Consider the following 19,745-nt stretch of genomic DNA (forward strand, 5'->3'; position numbering starts at 1 on the left):
TCGTAAATACGTCACTGGGGCTGAAGTCTATTAATAGATGGGGATGACCATGGAGCGGATCGAGGCTAATTCGTATTTCCCACGAGAGATTTATTTTTCACACCAGGTGACGCCATTTCGTTTCGCATATTTGGCATAATTTATGCCGCAGCCTCATTGCATGTATTTTACGGTGACCCCCCCCCCCCCCCCGTACATGTAGGGGGTCGGGTCCAGTGGGGAGGGGGGTTGTTCCCAGCAGCCTTGGGCTTCTGTTGAACAGGATTCATACTGGTGATAAACCATTCAATGGGAACTCCAGTTAATGTGGTCATCTGAGAGATGGATTCATACTGGTGATAAACCATTCAATATGGGAACCCCAGTTAATGTGGTCATCCGAGGGATATAGATTCATACTCGAGATAAACCATTCAATGTGATCACAAATTATTTTATCATCAGAGGATTAATGGATTCATGCTAACTCTGGTTTATCTCCAATATTAATTCATCCCTCGGATCAGATGACCACATTAACTTGGGGTCCCATTGAATGGTTTATCACCAGTATGAATCCATATCTCTCAGATGATCACATTAACTGGGTTTCCCATTGAAATGTCAGTGTCAGCGGAACACAAGTGGTTGGCCTTGGCCAGGTAACCCACGGGGCCACTGTTCAAGGGGGTCTCCGCAGTTTCCCACCCTTGGACAGATTGTGAAAGTCTTTGGAGTGGTCAAAAATATGAACGTGTCTGGGCTGTTTTCTCGCAGAAGTTATCAATGGGTGGGGAGCTTGGCTGGGGTCAGACCAACACGTGTTGCAGTCATGTTGTAAGCTCAGTGAGGCAGACAAAAGTGACTGTTATGAAAGCAATTTTGAACAATATGTGTATAGACAATGAAAAACTCCAGCATACACAAGTTTGTCCAAACAAGAGCAGCTGGCCTTATGTTCTTTCAAAATGAGAAAAACAGACTAATCATGAAATTAGAGGTCTTTATTAAAAAGTACTACATCTTATGAAAATACTTAAAGGTATAGCATACCGGAATACAACAAGATGTGATGTAATGCCTTCTGAGTGTAATTCAAATTCTAAACAAGAATATTTCATGATGTGAGCTAAACATGAACGCTTCTAACCAAAAACAAGCATTCTGATAAGAGGTATTTTAAAACTGAATGATCAATGCAGTCAACCTAAAAGCAGCAGGCTTAGCGCAACCACAAACAAGTGCTTTAATCCAGTTAGTCAAAGCTATTGATAAGAATAATTACAACTTCTCAGCTGTAAATTATAAATGCCTAATAATTTGAAGGAACTTATTTTCACATTCCATCTTCATCTTGAATGAAATTTATTGAAAATTTCCCCACAAAATATGCAATGGTAAGCGCACTGTTTTACCTGGTGTTTGTGTTGAAATGCCCTAGTCCCCGACGTCTTTTTTATTTTCTTCCTTAATATATTAATTTTCACAGGTGCAATATGAAAATAGACTAATACATGGTCTATGTCGAACATTGCCACACATCCTGACCATAAGCAAGAGGCATCATCCACATGCCTAACCTGAGATGAAGAAAGTGGATTTCTACTGTATTTAAAAACAAGAAGTAGTAAGACAATTTGTTTTCTAATTATTGGAGTTTAAATGCAAAATGATCCATCACTAAAAATCATCGAAATTTCCAAAAAACATCAAGATTGCCACTGGAGGTTCCACCGAAAAATAGACATTGGCTTTTGCTGTTTTCTCGAAACTAGAAATGAATAAGGAGCATTTTGTATCCAAGCTCATCTTCATTGTTGGTAATTCTAATACAACTAGTAGTCAGATGACAGCAAGATGAATCACAAAGGCACGAATGTCCTTGAATTTCTACTTGCCGAAAAGGATTCTGGCAAATTTGATGTCAACTTTCGACGGTCCGTAACTGGCATATTCATTTGAATCACCACCACGCTGTTTACATTGGATTCTACCAAAAACTCATTACTTTGAAGTACCAGGTAATGACATTTTGATTCTACTGGTTATATTGGAAGAATAAACAAAGCTGGAATGACAGCCATTTGATTCACTCATACAACATGTACATCCAGATACATGAATCACTGAGTCCTCAAAAAATTAACTGACCTGTACATTTCATATCTATACAACAAGTAGATATTATATATTTACATTTTCAAAGAAACTATATACATGTTTATGTACAATATAGCTACATTCTTGAAAGCAGTGAAAAATAAAGCATGGATGAATAAGGGAGGAAGGTAAATTTCTTTGTACTTGGTTTTTATTTCTCGAGTGAAAAATTAATGATTTCGAATTTTTTAGTGTTAATATATTATCTTCACCACTCAGTCACCAACATTATGGTAACCTTTGTTTTTGTCTTGAAAGGGCAACAGTGGAGTTCTTTCTGCTGAATAGGATTTTCTGTAAGGCAGAGTCCGAAGTGTTTTGATGACGGAATGGCAGTAATGTCGGAAGGTTCACGGTCACTGCAGACTCTTTCGATTGTGACATCCATTCCCGGTGGAATCAACCAGCTATCACAAGCAGTGTTGAGGCATTGAATGACTTAGATCTACATGGTTTGCCAATGAGGGTGTTTATACCTCATGATAAATATCTATTTCCTTCACGGATTGGATTCAACAGAAGACCCACACTCAGCAGAGAGACTCTTCCACCACAAGTACATTTACAAACAACAAATTGAACCTTTCCTGAAAAGAGGAAGTTACTGGGACCCTTATTTATCCAAGTGTGCATACTGTATGTGCAGTTTCAAACATTTTCTTGTCCCAGATGGCGTAGCGCAGTCCCTGCTATGCTTTGGGTACGTAGTCATTATTATGGTGCGTGACTGTCAGAGAGGAGGAATTGTATTATTCTTATCAAATTTCTCAGATATCTTGTAGTTTGATACCGAGTAGCTATCATAACAGAAAACAATCATTACTAAGGCCATAGAAATGCAAGCAATCTTCTGATTTGTTAGCGAAAAAGTGTTCCCCATTATCTATTCATCTGTGTCTACCAATTATATACAGCAGTGATGAAAGATATGCTACACGTGTGCTAGCCATATAAAACAAACAAATCCCTGAGTTAACGTAACGTATAGGGCTGATAGAGGAACCGAAATGGGCGCTACCTTAACTAACACCTAGGTCTGCCCGACATCAGCACTGATAGAGGTTTCATGATGGCGACTTCAATTAAGATACCAGTTATGGGCCAAAATAGAGCTGCTGGAATTCTTAGTTGCTGGTGAAATTTGAGGCAAAAGGAACTGAAAGGAGTGCCGTCGATTCCTATGAAATTATTTTGACAAAAGATTCTGACAAATTGAAATTGTGGCCTGAAACTGATATATTCATTTGAATCCCCGAGAGGTTTGGATAAAAAAATCTTAAGTGTTCTGAGAAAACATTGAATTATTTTGGATCACCCTTTTTAGAATTATTTGTCACATTGACAACAATGCCATAGAAATGTACTGGTTCATATACTGAATGATGCACATTTAAAGGGGGAAAATAGGCACGAGCCAGATATGTCAGATTAAAGTAAAACGAAGTCGCTGATAGGGGTCTCTCTTATCTCTGAGTACATGAAAACTACTCACACTTATCTCTGAATAAAACACACAACCCACAGCCCTTAGCTCCAGTCCATCACCCCCTCCAAGATTCTGAGTCTACTTTCTCTACCTAGTTGAAACTGCTTCGAGATTATTCTACCAGGACTCAGATTTCTACTCTAATCCTATGGCAATACGAAACTGGCTGTACAAAATAGAACAAAATCCCTACAACAGACAGTGAGAACATAAAGGAGAGAAAAAAATTCTAGGAACGGAACTTACAGAAGTATTTGATCATAGTAACCAGCGGTGTGAAACACAATTCCATGACTAATACTTTTTAAGGCAACTATATCAAATGGAGGAATTCGTTTTTTGATATGTATTGTTATGGCTGAAAACATTTAATCAGTTTGGCAGGATGGTCGAATCATTTTACATATTTCCTGACATCTCGGTGTAAGATAAGAGGGCTGTTGTCTGCATTACAATAAGTGTCCAGTAACTTAGGAAGCCTAGCTATCATTTACTCAAAGTTAAATCCAAGATAGCCACTGGCTGGTCTGTGGACGCCTGCAATTGTGATATTAGACAGCAACTCCGTTATCTTTCATCCAGATTTCATGAAATATGCCAGGACACTGTTGAGGATGACCTATGGAATACTTGAATGGTGCTGGAATCCCCCAATTTAACTTTAAGGACTCAACAAGTTACTCCATAAGTAACAGGCCTGTTCGGAAACACTTCAGATCAGCCAATGTGGCCAGGCTATAACTAGGAAATCATGATATACTGTCTTGAGGACATTTTTGTGTCCCCTCTTGGTATATAAGCTACTGTACTCTGTAGTGATGCATTATACAATCAAATTATCTGTACAATGCAGAGATGCATTGTAAAGATACTATCAGGCCCCCTGCTCTCTCCTTTGACAATATGGTTTGATTATGTGCCTGAAGATGATCACTTTTTATGCTGCCTTTATTTCACATTTATCCAAGTGTCCACATCTCCAGACATTAACCAAATTAACACAGAAATATTCCTGAAACTACCAGCCACAATAGAACGCCTCGAGTGTCCATATCACATAGCTCAACTAGGGGCTGAATAGTTGTGAAGGCCAAACTTTGGCGAAGTTTATGTCCTGTGTTGTGAGACACAATCATAACAATCTTTAATTTGGAATGACAAGAGATATGTAGATTTCTTCGAATTGTGTCAATCCTTGTCATGGAAGAAGACGGCCGTGGTTCCAGTCATATATCACAGCATGCGGTCCAGACTTGGATTCAATCTTATCCTACATGTATATGCGACCGATGAATCCATAACTTTCAGTCATTTCTATTCCCGTCATCCTTGTCCATGACTGTAGGTGTAGTGTTGTTGAGTCCATGATATCACAGGTTTCAATTCGGACTTGAACTACACCAGGAAATCCTTGACTCTACCATCCAGACTACACCAGGAAATCCTTGACTCTACCATCCAGACTACACCAGTAAATCCTTGACTCTACCATCCAGACTACACCAGGAAATCCTTGACTCTACCATCCAGTCTCTTTGCACTGCGTAATGTTTCTGCGAAAGTATCCACGGAATCTGGCGTTGTCAACATATTTGATCTTAGTACTCATCAAGGGGACGGTGATCATCTTACAACCTGACTCAGCTGACGGCCACGTCGGTATGGATTGTTTGGCGTCTGGGACGGAACTGAAAAGATTTCAAAACATTATTTAGCGGCAAAATTGCAATGGCAAGTTCAGTAAAACCTCTCTCTATCAAGGACACCATTGGGACTGAGAGGTGGGAGATTCTTGCAGAGGTTGTTGCAGATTCCACAGTGTGATTGTATGGAGAATCTAACACACCGCATATCTTAAGAAAAAAAACAACAGTTGAATCAAACTTGGGTCATAATCTGACTTTGACCCTTAAAAAAAGAACCATAGGCAGGAGCCTGGTAGGTCAGATAAAGTGACCAAAGGAAGCTGGTTCTCATCATGCAACATCCAGATGCAATACGGCATTGCATATTGGCCTGCTTGGATGAGTCACCGCTGCTGGGTCAGGCAGCAATTTCCTACCTTTAAAGGCTTATTTGTCACTATGGCCAACTTTACAAATCAAACCGTTAAAATTTCACACCTATACACCAGTGATACCAACTCCCAGTGTTACCAACTCAGTCACTCTGAATTCAGTGCAAAGCTTGAGGGATGGACGGAAGTGAGGGAATGTTCAAACCAAAGGTGCACGAGCAATTGAGAGGCTATGCACCTTTTACAACCCTGATTTCAAAAGTGCAATCACAGTTTGAGTCCCGAATGGTGCAGTTTCCCTAACACAAGTATGGAAACCACAACCACTTTCTCATAGAGTTTGATAACGTGAATCCATATTGTGACATCGACCCATCACTCGTGATGAAAAAATCAACATCCACACTGATGTGAATTTCAGTATTGGCACATGGAAGTAAAAGATGGTGAATGAATAGGGTACCAGCAAAACTGCGTCTGCTATTAATCGGCACTGTCACTTGGCTATTTCATTGCAGTAACGGAGTTGACATGATCATTTTATGCCTACCCTAGAGAAAATCAGTGTCGCCTACTGGGTGCTGATAACCTATTCATTGAGGTGTGCTTGGGGTAGGGATGCATCAAAGGGAATTGGGCAATTTGTAGGAGTGGCACAAACTTGGGGATATGACAATTTTAATAAGATAGTGACAAACTGAAACAAGGCAAACCACTCTCGGCAACGAAAATTAACCGCGAACTAAAACTAGGGATCTTGTTAGCATGAAAAGATAATCAAGCAGAATTCAAGTTGTAGGCATACTCAGACTTACCCCCTAAAACAAATTTGCTGAAACATCGTACGTGGAGAGTAAAGCTAGGAAGGGGAAGGATTTGGGAGAGCAGAAGAGGACTTTGCTAGTACTTTTTATTGAAGGTAGTCCAAGATCCCTAGTTAAGCTGCCGAATATCAAAAAGGTGCAGATTTATGTCACCTGGTACGAATTGGCACAATATCCGGACCCACAAACATTTGAGATAAATATAACTTTTACTTAATGACTACACGCAATCAGTAAAAAGAAGACTTCGATGAAAACATTAAATTTACACAACAATTCCTTGCAAGATAACGTGGCACTTTGTTACATTTGATATACACATTCTGTGCCATTAGTAATTCACTATTCTTTCAGATGAATTTTGTATTAAAATGAACGAGAACTTGGATAAGAAATCATATTGTATCTCAAATGTTTGAGGAGACAGCCCGATGATGATTTCGGCCGTAATCATCAAGAATGTTAGCTGGTTTGCTCTTCATCTTGGGAGGAGGGAATGTCTGACCTAAAGTTCATCAAACAAATTTATAACAGTTTAATGGCTTATTTCAATGCTCAACCTAAACACATGTAAAATAAAACACGCAGCAAAACATTGATTTGTGTCAACGTCTCGTGTTCTACCATTCCTTGATAAATACGTGGCAAAAACCTAATTTGAACTCCAATGTGTCAACGTTTTTTTCTTCTCAGAATTGTCACGAAATTTTATGCAATCATAAGGTATGATGAACACATGGATAGGCTATAAAAAAACAAGAAATAGGACTGAAAAAATATTGGGAAGAGGTACAATAGTCCTGACCCAGTCAAAAACACCAGAGCTTTGATTGGTGTATGACCAACTCGGCCTGGGTTATAAATCATTGGTTTATTGGCATAAGTTTTTCTTAAATTTTTTTGTTTTTTGTTGGTATATATAGGCCTACCATGTATTCATTCCTGTTGGAAATTTGAAGAAAATTCATTGGGATTTAAAGGAGAAATCCATGAAATAACGGCGGCGAGTGTGGAAAGTTGTGGTATAGCACTCCAAATGCACATTTATGACTGTGATTTCATGGATTTATCCTCCAAATCTTGATGAATTCTCTTCAAATTTCCACCAGGAATGAATAAAATGTACGCCTATATATATAGCAACAACAAAAAACAATATAAGGAAAACCTATGCCAATAAACCAATGATTTACAACCCAGGCCGAGTTGGTAGGCCGAGTTGGTAATAGGCCGAGTTGCCCCGTAATCCTTTGATTAGCCATTGGACACCTACCCCATTGAGAATGGGACATATTCTCAAAGTTTTCATCATCTTCCTCATCAAGCTGTGGCACATTAGGATCTAAGTGTGGATTGCCGATGCTGTTACCAGTGATGCCCAATAGCATGTTGTGACCTGAAACAGAGGCAGAGTTGACGTCTGCTGAAAGTTGACGTCTGCTACACTAACTGACAAGCCAATTCTTATGATAATCTTCAACTGAACTCGAGATCTGTAGTATATCATGAAGAAGTTTAGTTTATCGAAAACAAACAAAATGTCCATACGGTCTGCTGTAAAAAGTCGCTGTCAAATTTTATAACTTACCTATATTATGCATATTTGGTCCCCTCATGTTGTTGAAGCCCATCGGTGTGGATGATCGGCGGGCTATTTGATTCGCAAACGGTGTGTCCGACTGAAAAACAAAATAGGGAATAGGGTAAGTTGTTACAAACCGTAGGCCTACACTTTTCAGATCTTTCAACCCTTTTTGTTTTCCACAACGAGAATAGTGGTTCAAGGTAAAGAGTTCTAGCAGGACACGGCACCCTGTCTTTCTCAGTTTTCTCCAGTTGACACTGACTGCCCTGCCTTTTTTAATGTCATTAGTGGCCAATGCATTTCCATTCCAGGGCACTGCACCCTGCCTTTTCTTTACGGCTCTGTCCTTTTTTGCCTGGCCTTTTAATATTTCAGCTGAAACGCACCGAATAATATTGTTAACAATGATTGAGCGTTGAAAGATGGTAAGATGAACACTAAGATTCTAATGAAATGGCCAGGGCCATTGTGCTCACCTCATGTGGAGGAAAGATGGATAAAGAGCATGGTATTGTGTCATGTAGTGTTAGGTTTGATGTAGGTCCAAGCAATTACAATTTCCCCAAAATGGCCAATTTACAGTACATTCGACCTCTGTGACCTTGAAAAGTAGGTCAAATCAAAGAAGCCCCGGGTGACACATTGAATGGTTGTTAGAATTAGATGTACCTATGATATAAAATTGGTGCCAATCGGGCAAGTCATTACTAGGAATAATGGCATTTTGAAGAATTTAGGATTTGGCCCCCTCCCTGGAGGCCAAACGGCAAATCAGATCGCACCAAACTTCGGTACCTGAGATCACCTGACCAAGGGGTACATGTGTACTTAATTTGTGATCAATAGTCATTGCAGTTAAGAAACGTGCCATAGTTACGGCCTGACGGCGAATTTACGCCATTTGACCTCTGTGACCTTGACAAGAAGGTCAAATTAAAAACCTGTGTGACATATACTGTATGGTGGTTAGATGTACCCATGATATCAAATTAGTGGCAATCGGGCAAGAAGTTAAGGAATAATCACATTTTTAAGGTTTTTGGATTTTGCAACCTGGTGGTCAAGTGGTGAATCATATTGGACCAAACTTCGGTCCCTGAGATCACCTGACTAAGGGGTAAATGTGTACCAAATTTGGTATCAATAGTCATTGCAGTTTAGAAACGTGCCATCGTTACATCCTAATGGCCAATTTACACCATTTGACCTCTGTGACCTTGAAAAGGAGGTCAAATCAAAAACCCGGAGGATATATGATGCACCTTTGCTAGAAGTACCTACCATATTTTTTTCAAAATTTCCCGACTACTATTAAGGGAGATATTGCATATTTTCACTTTTAACGTTTGGCCCCCTGGTGGCCAAACCATGAAACGAATCGGACCGAAACTTGGTCTCCAAGGTGTCATTACATAAGGGTACATGTGTACCAAGTTTCAACTCAATAGCTTTAACAGTTACGAAACGTGCCCTGCTAACGGACGACGGACGACGACGGACGACGACGACGACGACGATGACGACGACGACGACGACGACGGACGACGGACGACGGACGCCACGGTATGGGATAAGCTCACCTCTGCTAAGAGGTGAGCTAAAAATTGTAAAATGGGTAAGACTAACATTAAGGGAGAAGCTTTTTAAGGGAAGTATGCATATTTGATGCTTTAAAACCACCTGAGAGTCATTGGATAAGGCACTTTCAACACCAGGCATGGGGCCGAGAGTATACCTACCCTGAATGTATGCGTCGTACTCGGCCTGTTATCTAGAGGCACCTGGTAGTACCGCTCCCGATCCCGAATGGGGACTCGGGAATCCTTGTCAGCCACCGCACTGCTGGCACGATTAGAAAAGTGGGCCTTTCTCTGAAACAGCAGGCAGAAAGACATGCTAAGAAGCAGCTGAGGACTACAGAAGCTACAGGAGCAATTCATAGGGAAAGACAAGAGCACAGGAAGAGTTTCGGCTCAGAAATCCCTTCGTTCCATGACGACAATTGAAGATGCTGTACTTGTGCAAGAATTTGGTCAAGTGTCATTTGCCCACTTGGAGAGAATGAGGAAATATCGCAATGAGGGTATTGGAAATGCATTGGAAGAGCCTAGTTCAAAGCTTGGCATTAATTAGCCATGATTACGTTTACCGTATTCATTACCTTTACCGTATTCATTACCTTTACCGTATTCATTACCTTTACCGTATTCATACGAGACTAGTAAAGGAGGGCTACGTACATGCTACTGAACTCAATTTTTATCTAAATGACATTTGACCACCTTCTATTAAATCCACAAGCATTTTCAATCGCTTGCAAAAGCGAAACCACCAAAGTGAATTTATCATGTTTTCTTTCTGCCCAAGGGCCAATAGCCTAAATTTCAAATGTACAGTCACTCGTATATGTTGACTATTAGTCTATGACTCATTCTAGTAAGGAAGAATATAAGCATATACATCGAAAATAATTAAAGGACAGTATTGGTAGCTGAATCTCCGTAACAAAGTTGATATCAGTGTCTTTCTTCCCCGATTGCTTTTAACATGTCGGGTCCACACATTTTAAAAGTGGTGACACTTTAAAAAGTTTCTTTAGAAATCATTATTGAGACATCCCTAAATCATTTAACGATCACACAATGCACCCAGATGTCTCAAGACCCCCTCAAAATTCATCTAAAGTAACAAAACTGTGAAAATATCACTTTTTAAAAAGTATCAAACAACAAAATTTTGCATCCACGCATTAAAAAATCGTGATAACACGCCAGTAAGTCCGAAACGTTCAAATCAAAAGCCAGGGATGACAATGATATCAATTCCCAATTCTGAAAAGGAGACATAGATACCAGCACCAGGGAGCAGGATTTGCTACAGGGAGTAAAGACACTTAAAATCTATGTTAACCTAAGGAAAAAAGCCATAAAATACTCGGTCTGTAATACTTACAGGGCCGCGTTGTGAAGGAGGTGGGTTGTCGGGCGTTTCCACCAGACCGATGGGAGGAAGAGCACCATTTCTGAACATATACCCAGGTGATGATAACCGGTCATTCGGTAATTGACTTCTTTCGGCAAACATGTGGTCCTGTAATTGCAACCTGTGTCCACGCACTATCTCGATTTTCTTTTTGTCATCCTCCTGTACAAATGAATAAGTTTTTCGATTAGAAATTGAACGATTCAGAAAATAGAGCCCCTCAAGATAGAATGTACTGGATAGAATAATACTCAAGTTTCATCGCTCTAAGTCTAAGACTGCTTCATTAATTACTACAAAATCAATACAAATGCAAAGCTTAACCATGACGTTCATGAACCTACCACACTAGGTGTTTTAGCCCGATCAATTGGAGCCAGTCGGACTGGGACCCGCTGAGCACCTTTTCTCGCCGACGACAGCCTGTTTTCCTGCACCTTAACACTCGTAGGTCGAACGAATCGATTCAGACTCGATCCGGGCCGCATAACAACATCCCTCGATGTGGAAGGCTCATCGCTGCAACGGAAATAGAAACGATGTTGTTAAAGTAAATGAAGGTTTTCAAACAGCGAATTATCAAAATGACGACATTGAATGAATTGATGGTTTAGATAGAAGTAAACATCAAATACAAGGTGGAACCTCCCTTAGCGGACACCTCTCTATTAGGGACACTAGTTTCGGTCCCAAATTGTTTTCATTCAATTTGACCTCTCTAATTAGGACACCTCTCTTTGAAGGACAGCACTTGTCAGTCCCGAGGGTGTCCTTTCTAGAGAGGTTCTACTGTAGTTCTTACTTTAAGTTCGATTTTTCCCTGCTTTGTAACGCTTTGGTAGATATGGTTAGCACACCAGCTAATGTTCTCGTCCCATCAAATGATGGCTGTGCAGTCGACAACCTTATCGGCATGGGCTGAAAAATAAAACAAAGACAACCATCATACGGAGTCACATTACAGCTTGGGCAATTGAAATAAATGAATAAGTGTGTTGGTTTTTGGCTGTCGTGATGCAGCCAAAGGAATCTAACCGGCACTATGAATGAATTGTTATGTAACAAATAGTACAGAATTTCCTACAGATGATGTGATAGTGGTTAGTTGTCGGATTTATGCTGTTTGATACATACATCCGATTCTGAAATAATACTATCGGCGATGCTATTCATGGGATGAAAATAAAGTTGAGCACTGTGAATGTGATACCATCTGGTTCCTGAAACTGCTCTGAACTGCTTATGAACGAAAGCATATTCTCACCTTACGTTTTTACCAGGCCATTCAAAACTCTCTAATGAATGAATTAGAATTCAAAAGCAGACTGTCAGCAATCGTTCCAATTAAAGAACAGACAGCTGGATCAAACCTCCACCTATATCAAACTGTGTCAAATTGCAAAGATATTCAAAGACTTTCAAACTTCAGAAAAATAAGGGTGCAACTGTGCTGTCACACAAAATGTTGTACTTGTTTCGTAAACATTTTCAGACATGATCAAGGTGAAATTGAAGACATTCAGAATGTGTGCTAGTGATCTGACTGTCCATCAGATGGCAGCATCGTTGATCGTGCGTGACTGGGATTTTGAGCAACGAGACGAAGTTATTCCAACATGCATAATGGTTGAGGACTCGTACCGGTAGGCGGGAAAGGGGGAAATCAAGCATATCTTTCATGACGCATACAGAATGAGCTTTGCACTGAAACAAACATAATATCAACAAAATGTCTTGTAACTTAAAGGGACAAATAGGCAGCAGTGAGGCAGGTAAGACGAAGTTACACAAAGTCGCCAATAGGGGTCTCTCACATCTCACAGTACATCGAAATGATTTATGCTGGTTGAAGATGGCCAAATTAGCCCCTCTGCTCCTGCCTATAGCCCCCCTTTTAAAATTGGGTAGTGTGGAAGAAATTCCATCAACAACAAAACAAATCTTTTCTCAACTCACTGAAAAGGTTTTTGTGACCAAAAAAGACGCAAAACAAGAACAAATTCTGGCGATTAGGGCCTCGTACACAGACTTTCAGATGATGACTTCTCAAAAGGAACTAGGCATGACATTAAACGAGCAACTTTTTTCACTCACCCTGTCAATTATCCGACTGAATGATAATTCTCTCACTGGCAACGGATCAATTGCTGAAATTCTCGTTGACGATAAGTTAGGTATCATGTCAACATGCTCATCATAACCTTTTGGATCATCTGAAGCAAGAAGTAAATATGTAAGTGGTTTGAGCAAATGTAGCATATTGGTGAACATGATTGTGGACATGAAGATAAGGAATAATGGGAGAAATGTAGACTTGAAAATTATGTATAGAAAACAACCTAAGTAAGGGATAGCTTCCCATTATTCTGACTCATCACGAAGTGAGAAACAAGAGTAGCTTGCAATGGGCTCGAGCTCTGGCCAAAGATGGAGTCGACAGGTTCATCCTGTTTTAGAGGAATACTCCCTCGAAAAGGAAATTCCCTTCCAAGTGCATAGAGAATGCTAAGAAGACGAAATACCATGCACCAATGATAGTGTTCGGTGAATATCTACTATTGTCACATACAGAACTATTTCTTCCTTTGGCTGGCAATGTGCTAGAAGTGTCACCAAGTGAGTTCGGCAGATTTCACTTACCTATTACAACCCGATCTCTGAACATCCTCAGGATGTCTCTCATCCAAGAAACAATCTGCAACAGTAAAAGATACAGAATGAAACTTCAGGCAAGGTCAGCAATACTGTCAACTGGACCTTTTTATTTTTGTGACGTGGCAAAATTTCGGACAAAGTTTGTTTCTTCGCTATTTTATTTTGGTGCATTGCAAATTTTTTCTGTTGTTATTCCAATCAAAAATATTGTTGCCGTCTCATACTGTCAATAGCACAGAATCAACTCCTTCTGTGTTTGGAATTTTCGCGATACATCCTAGACACTCGGTGCGTTTTCCATAACAAAGTCGGTTGTCCAAGAAAGCTCTGCCGGACTCACCTCTGACCAGGCTATATCGAAAGTCATACTAGATACACTATCTCGTAAACAGGCATTCGGTGTCAACGGAGGAAAACCCTTTTTCGTAACTCGCGGATGATAATGTCTCCGAAATATAGCGTCTTCCTCCCTGCAAATAAAGCAATGAACCTTGTAACACGAACCACTAATAACATAAATAATAATAAATATAAATATAGAATTTGTAAAGCGCCTTTCCAGGTCACCCTGCTCAAAGCGCTACCTCCTCTATTTTTTTAAGTGAAGATTGAACAAGTGTGTTTTAAGGAGGGATTTGAATTGGGTGAGGGTCTCAGCAGATGTAATTGCTTTGGGGAGTCGATTCCAGAGATAAGGGGCAGCCACGGAGAAACTGCGATCCCCGTACTTTGATTTTGATGTGATCACGCTTCCTCATACCACAGATCAGCCTCGCGGCTGAGTTCTGTACCCGCTGGAGCGAAGCAATGGTTTGAACTTCCCTTATCACTAAGTTTTAACTTTGCTGTAAAGCCTTCTGCTCTCGAGAGTGACTTTTAGGTGCTACAGGGCGTTGGCTAACGAGACCAATCTTTCTAAAAATACTAACGATTTGTAATCCACCGCTACCACATCTTCATAATATCCATCCTGGGCAAACACTTCCTCCTCAACAAATGCGAATGGATTACTTCTTGCTTCCTCGTCTGTTGTCATGGCAGCCTTTTTTCTGTCAATTCGCGGAGTCATCACAGATACTGATTTCCCTGATATTGATAACCTGTCGAGAGAGAAAATATACCGTATTTTTCGGCCTATAAGGCGCTACCTTTCCTTTGAAAAAGGGCCAAAATGAGGGGGTGCGCCTTATAACAAGGTGTGCTTTATGGATTTATTGGATTTAAACAACTCACAAACTTTTGAATTGGACAGCTTCAGTTTGTTTTTGTTCATCTGAATGATACAAATTACAATAGTGTGTCTCCTGTCAGAAATGGTGGGCCACGAAATCCACAGGGAAAGTTACTCAAAGAAGTATTGGGCAAGAAGTTTTGACTGCTGTCCTAGGCACCAAGGAACGGAATCTTGATTTTGCTGGGCACCTCTGCAAGTACTAGACCAGTAAAATAGGAGCAACAAAATCTTTTTGTCAGTATACAAGAAACAGGTAAACAGCAAATGAGTGGTTGGCCAGGATCTGATTGTAACCTACCCATTACATTCCTGTGACAATGACATGTCCTGCTCTGTGACGTCGACAAGCATGCTCCCTGTCGACGGCCGCGTCGCTTCGACCGGGATCAGTTGGAACCCCATGTCTGTCGGCGGAAATACTTGTGCACCAAGAATTCTGAAAGATGAACAAAAACCTACGATGAAACAACGCAAAAAATTGGTGAGGTTCTAGATTTCTGACGTCGGTCATCAATTCATTCTTTACACTGGAAATTCTAGCCCAGGCAGCAGCAGTACTCACTTGATTAGCATTCAGCAGAGCAGAGGTGTGGCATCACTTCCCGATAAAAGGGAGTACATCGCTATATGACAAAGTGACATGTTTCTGTCATACTCCCTGCTACAAGAGTGCTGTGTTCTCCAAGGGAGACTGCAGCAGAGGCTTGGTAGGCCAGATTAAGTTACACAATTTGACAATAGGTGTCTCTGCTATCATAAATTACATTGACAACATACATTTGTACATGTTTAGATGTTATTGCTCTGCAATCGACACGACACCCGAGTGGTCTAGATATTTATCATAATATCCAGATCAATAAAATTAATCGGATAATTTTGAAGGCAACAGTTAAATGGAATGGAAATTCTAGCCTTGCACTTGCATTCATGACTTCGAATACTTTATGAGGTTTGGAGCAGTTGTGGTGAAATCACGGTAGAGTATTAAAGCTTAAACTGAGGAAAGCAGGATGCGTCCCGAAGGATGTAATTGAGAGGCCAGTATAATATCCATGAAAATAGCCAATATACTGCTAGCACAGTGTGCAGTATATAATATCATACGTGTACACTATCAGTGTACTGTATATCATAAGAAAATGTTTGCAATATATTTTTTAGATTTGGAATAGGCTTTCAACATGTTTAAATCTTATTACTTTGATCCTGCCTACAAAAAAGCCAATGTGCTAGAATTTTATTAAATATTGGACTAAGCTTGAGACCTTGATATAAAACCTTATATATAATCTGTGAACATTTTCGTGCGAAAACATCAACAATACAACAGAATATTTCAGTTATTTTTATTCTGGTTTTTTTATTCCGAACTTCAAAGTTAACTAGGCCAGCCTAGGGTAACAAATGCTTAATACCTCTCTAATACTGACGCAGGTTAGCATTTCTATAATCGAAGGAGATTCCAATAGTAATAAAGAGCATTTCATATTTTAACCCTCTTTCTCCCCAACTTGTTGAAAAAACTGGCAACCCACTCTTGACATTCTAACCTAAAGTGAGGAAAACTGGCCACCCACTCTTGACATTCTTACCTAAAGTGAGGAAAACTGGCCACCCACTCTTGACATTCTTACCTAAAGTGAGGAAAACTGGCCACCCACTCTTGACATTCTTACCAAGAGTGAAAAAAACTGGCCACCCACTCTTGACATTCTTACCTAAAGTGAGGAAAACTGGCCACCCACTCTTGACATTCTTACCTAAAGTGAGGAAAACTGGCCACCCACTCTTGACATTCTCACCTAAAGTGAGGAAACTGGCCACCCACTCTTGACATTCTAAGTTAACCTAAAGTGAGGAAAACAGGCCACCCACTCTTGACATTCTAACCTAAAGTGAGGAAAACTGGCCACCCACTCTTGACATTCTTACCTAAAGTGAGGAAAACTGGCCACCCACTCTTGACATTCTTTATACCAAGAGTGAAAAAAACTGGCCACCCACTCTTGACATTCTTACCTAAAGTGAGGAAAACTGGCCACCCACTCTTGACATTCTTTGTATAAATTTGTTAAATGCTCTGGTTCTCTGCTTTCTTCAAACAGCATGGAGTCAATCTCCTCGAAGAGACGCCGAACTCGGCGCGAATTCTGGCGGTCGAACTCCTGAAAGAAGAGAGGTGAATCAGGTGAAACAAGCATTTCAGATGATTTAATATCATGGATTAATTGAAATCCTACTAAAACGCATCAAAGGAGTAGTAGATGGTGTCGTACTTGGCCTGCACTAACCAGAGAAAGTCAGAGTTCCTATGTAGAGGGTGCTGCAGCTGAAAGTGTACCCTTACAACATATGTCGCTATCAGTCCTAATGCAAGGTTTACATATGATTCACCTTGTCATACATCACCAGTCCTAAAACTGGGTTTACATACGATTCACATTGTCAGTTGTCACGATCCCGTCATACGTCACTTGTCATGAGAATGTTCATGAAATAGACTTGGGCTTGAAATCATGACTTGGCTTGACTTAAGGGCGAAAAGTGATTATGAATCCTATGTAGTCTGCTCTTTGGAAACTACAGTGGAACCTCCCTTAGCGGACAACTCTCTATAAGGACAACCTCTGTACTAAGGACACTAGTGTTGGTCCTAAATTGGTTGTTTCCATTCAGTTTGACCTCTCTAATCAGGACACCTCTCTATTAAGAACAGCATTTGTCAGTCCCAAGGGTGTCCTTAATAGAGAGGTTCTGCTGTACTTGGTTCATTCTCATAGTGACACGTTCCAAGTGACAACGAAAACTCTATGTAAAGCCTGTAAATCAAGCCTCATTCTCATAGTGACACGTTCCAAGTGACAACGAAAACTCTATGTAAAGCCTGTAAATCAAGCCTCATTCTCATAGTGACACGTTCCAAGTGACAATGGAAACTCTATGTAAAGCCTGTAAATCAAGCCTCATTCTCATAGTGACACATTCCAAGTGACAATGGAAACTCTATGTAAAGCCTGTAAATCAAGCCTCATTCTCATAGTGACACGTTCCAAGTGACAATGGAAACTCTATGTAAAGCCTGTAAATCAAGCCTCATTCTCATAGTGACACGTTCCAAGTGACAATGGAAACTCTATGTAAAGCCTGTAAATCAAGCCTCATTCTCATAGTGACACGTTCCAAGTGACAATGGAAACTTTATGTAAAGCCTGTAAATCAAGCCTCATTCTCATAGTGACACGTTCCAAGTGACAATGGAAACTCTATGTAAAGCCTGTAAATCAAGCCTAAGTGTCTCAGATGTAACATTTTGGTTTCACTATGAAACAGCTTCAATAAAAAACAACTCAATTATAATCATTTCACCGCGTAGTTGATAGTACAAATCTACGAATACTAAGCTCTCTGAATGGTTGCCACCTCCATCAATAATTCAGCGACGAGCGCCGGAGTCAAATACAGCGCTGATTGCACATTTCATCCAATTCTGTTATCCAATTGTGGAAGTTAAAACACCTCGTGTAAACTGGTTTGTCATGTTGGGGTTAGTTGTTCATAGCAACAATGAAACAGGACTGCTACTGGAGTGGAGTATGGTTCAGGACCTAGAGAATGCAGATAGAGGACTTATTCTGTCGTTAAATCAAACTGTTGAAATGGCACAAGGGTATAAAAGGTCCAACCTCTTCAGCCCTGAGTGAATAGGCATGATTGATACTGTCCTAATGAATTGAATATTATGATCATTCAAGGTAAAGGCCTTTTTCAGATTATCAAAATACCTTGCCTATTATTGCAACAGTGAACATTATCGGCATCTTTTACATTTCTGATATCAAAGGCATCAGAGAATGGACAACACAGTCTTCAACAAGACCTGAACCCTATGGCACTATTAAAGACTAATAGAATTAAGGCCATACTATTGTGAAGATACAATAGTACTCCGAACAAATCAAGACACAGAGTACACCCTGAAGATAGATCCAAGGCCAAAAAAAAGAATAACATGTTTCCTATGTTCCAAAATCTGTGATTCATCCTCGACACGGTCTCAGTTAAAGGTCTCCTTCGTACAATGATACATTCAATAATTTGAAAACAGAAGTTGAATATCCAGTTGTGTATATATGTACTGTATATAAATTTCAACAATGAGACACTCCTCCTTTAAAGGGAAACTACAGGCAGCTGCTAGGTAGGCAAGATAAAGTTACACAATGTCGGCAATAGGGGTCTCTCCCATCTCACATTACATCAAAACTATTCACGCTTGTACAATGAATATATTAAGAGCTGAATCTAACATGACCCAGTACCCTTAATACTTTGCATATAATAGTCACCCGAAGATGGCTAATTAACTCCGCTGCTCCTGCCTATAGTCCCCCTTTAAGACCTCATGAAGTCAGATTTCTCGGTTGATCGGCTTAAAAAGCGAATGGGTGGCCGCTGTGAGTACGTATGGAGTTGTCACCCGATCTCAGATCTCATTAGCATCCCTTAATCAATCATTAATGCAATCATGCCAATTAAAATCCATACAATGGATAATTTCACACTCAATAATTCATTTGTCTGCTCCATCCTTGATGATAAACAAGTCTCCTAGTTCACTAGAGGCAATGGGTCAACAATGAGTTGAAAATAAATTTCGCAGGATTATATTCTGTTTTTTCTCAGTCGAATTTTTAATTGGATTAGCTGGAAATTCATTAACCCTGCAGTGAAGACTGATTTTGGGTGTCTAATAATATATGGAGCTTCGAGCAACCCAACTATAAAGTCAGTCCATTTGAAGATATACCCTTGAAGGCCTT

The 19,745-nt window shown here is 40.1% G+C and overlaps 1 protein-coding gene across 4 annotated transcripts in view; it reads right to left on the bottom strand.

Annotated features, from left to right (window-relative positions):
• Positions 1–968: 968 nt before the first annotated feature.
• The window catches only part of LOC135489240 (protein FAM149B1-like), a 34,065-nt gene continuing 15,288 nt past the window's right edge, over positions 969–19,745 (bottom strand). For 3 of the 4 annotated variants that reach the window (XM_064774510.1, XM_064774519.1, XM_064774504.1), the window contains exons 4-16: positions 16,945–17,090; positions 15,221–15,358; positions 14,618–14,788; positions 14,029–14,158; positions 13,674–13,728; positions 13,128–13,246; positions 11,836–11,951; positions 11,378–11,552; positions 11,004–11,195; positions 9,791–9,922; positions 8,055–8,145; positions 7,740–7,862; positions 969–5,313 (exon numbers count right to left, since the gene is read on the bottom strand). In XM_064774510.1, coding sequence (XP_064630580.1) covers positions 5,249–5,313; positions 7,740–7,862; positions 8,055–8,145; positions 9,791–9,922; positions 11,004–11,195; positions 11,378–11,552; positions 11,836–11,951; positions 13,128–13,246; positions 13,674–13,728; positions 14,029–14,158; positions 14,618–14,788; positions 15,221–15,358; positions 16,945–17,090 — 1,653 coding nt within the window. In that variant the 3' untranslated portion in view covers positions 969–5,248. The remainder of the gene's footprint in view (positions 5,314–7,739; positions 7,863–8,054; positions 8,146–9,790; positions 9,923–11,003; positions 11,196–11,377; positions 11,553–11,835; positions 11,952–13,127; positions 13,247–13,673; positions 13,729–14,028; positions 14,159–14,617; positions 14,789–15,220; positions 15,359–16,944; positions 17,091–19,745) is intronic. The other variant, XM_064774528.1, reaches the window with a different exon arrangement.

Source organism: Lineus longissimus, chromosome 1, assembly GCF_910592395.1.
Source record: "Lineus longissimus chromosome 1, tnLinLong1.2, whole genome shotgun sequence".
Lineage (NCBI taxonomy): Eukaryota > Metazoa > Nemertea > Pilidiophora > Heteronemertea > Lineidae > Lineus > Lineus longissimus.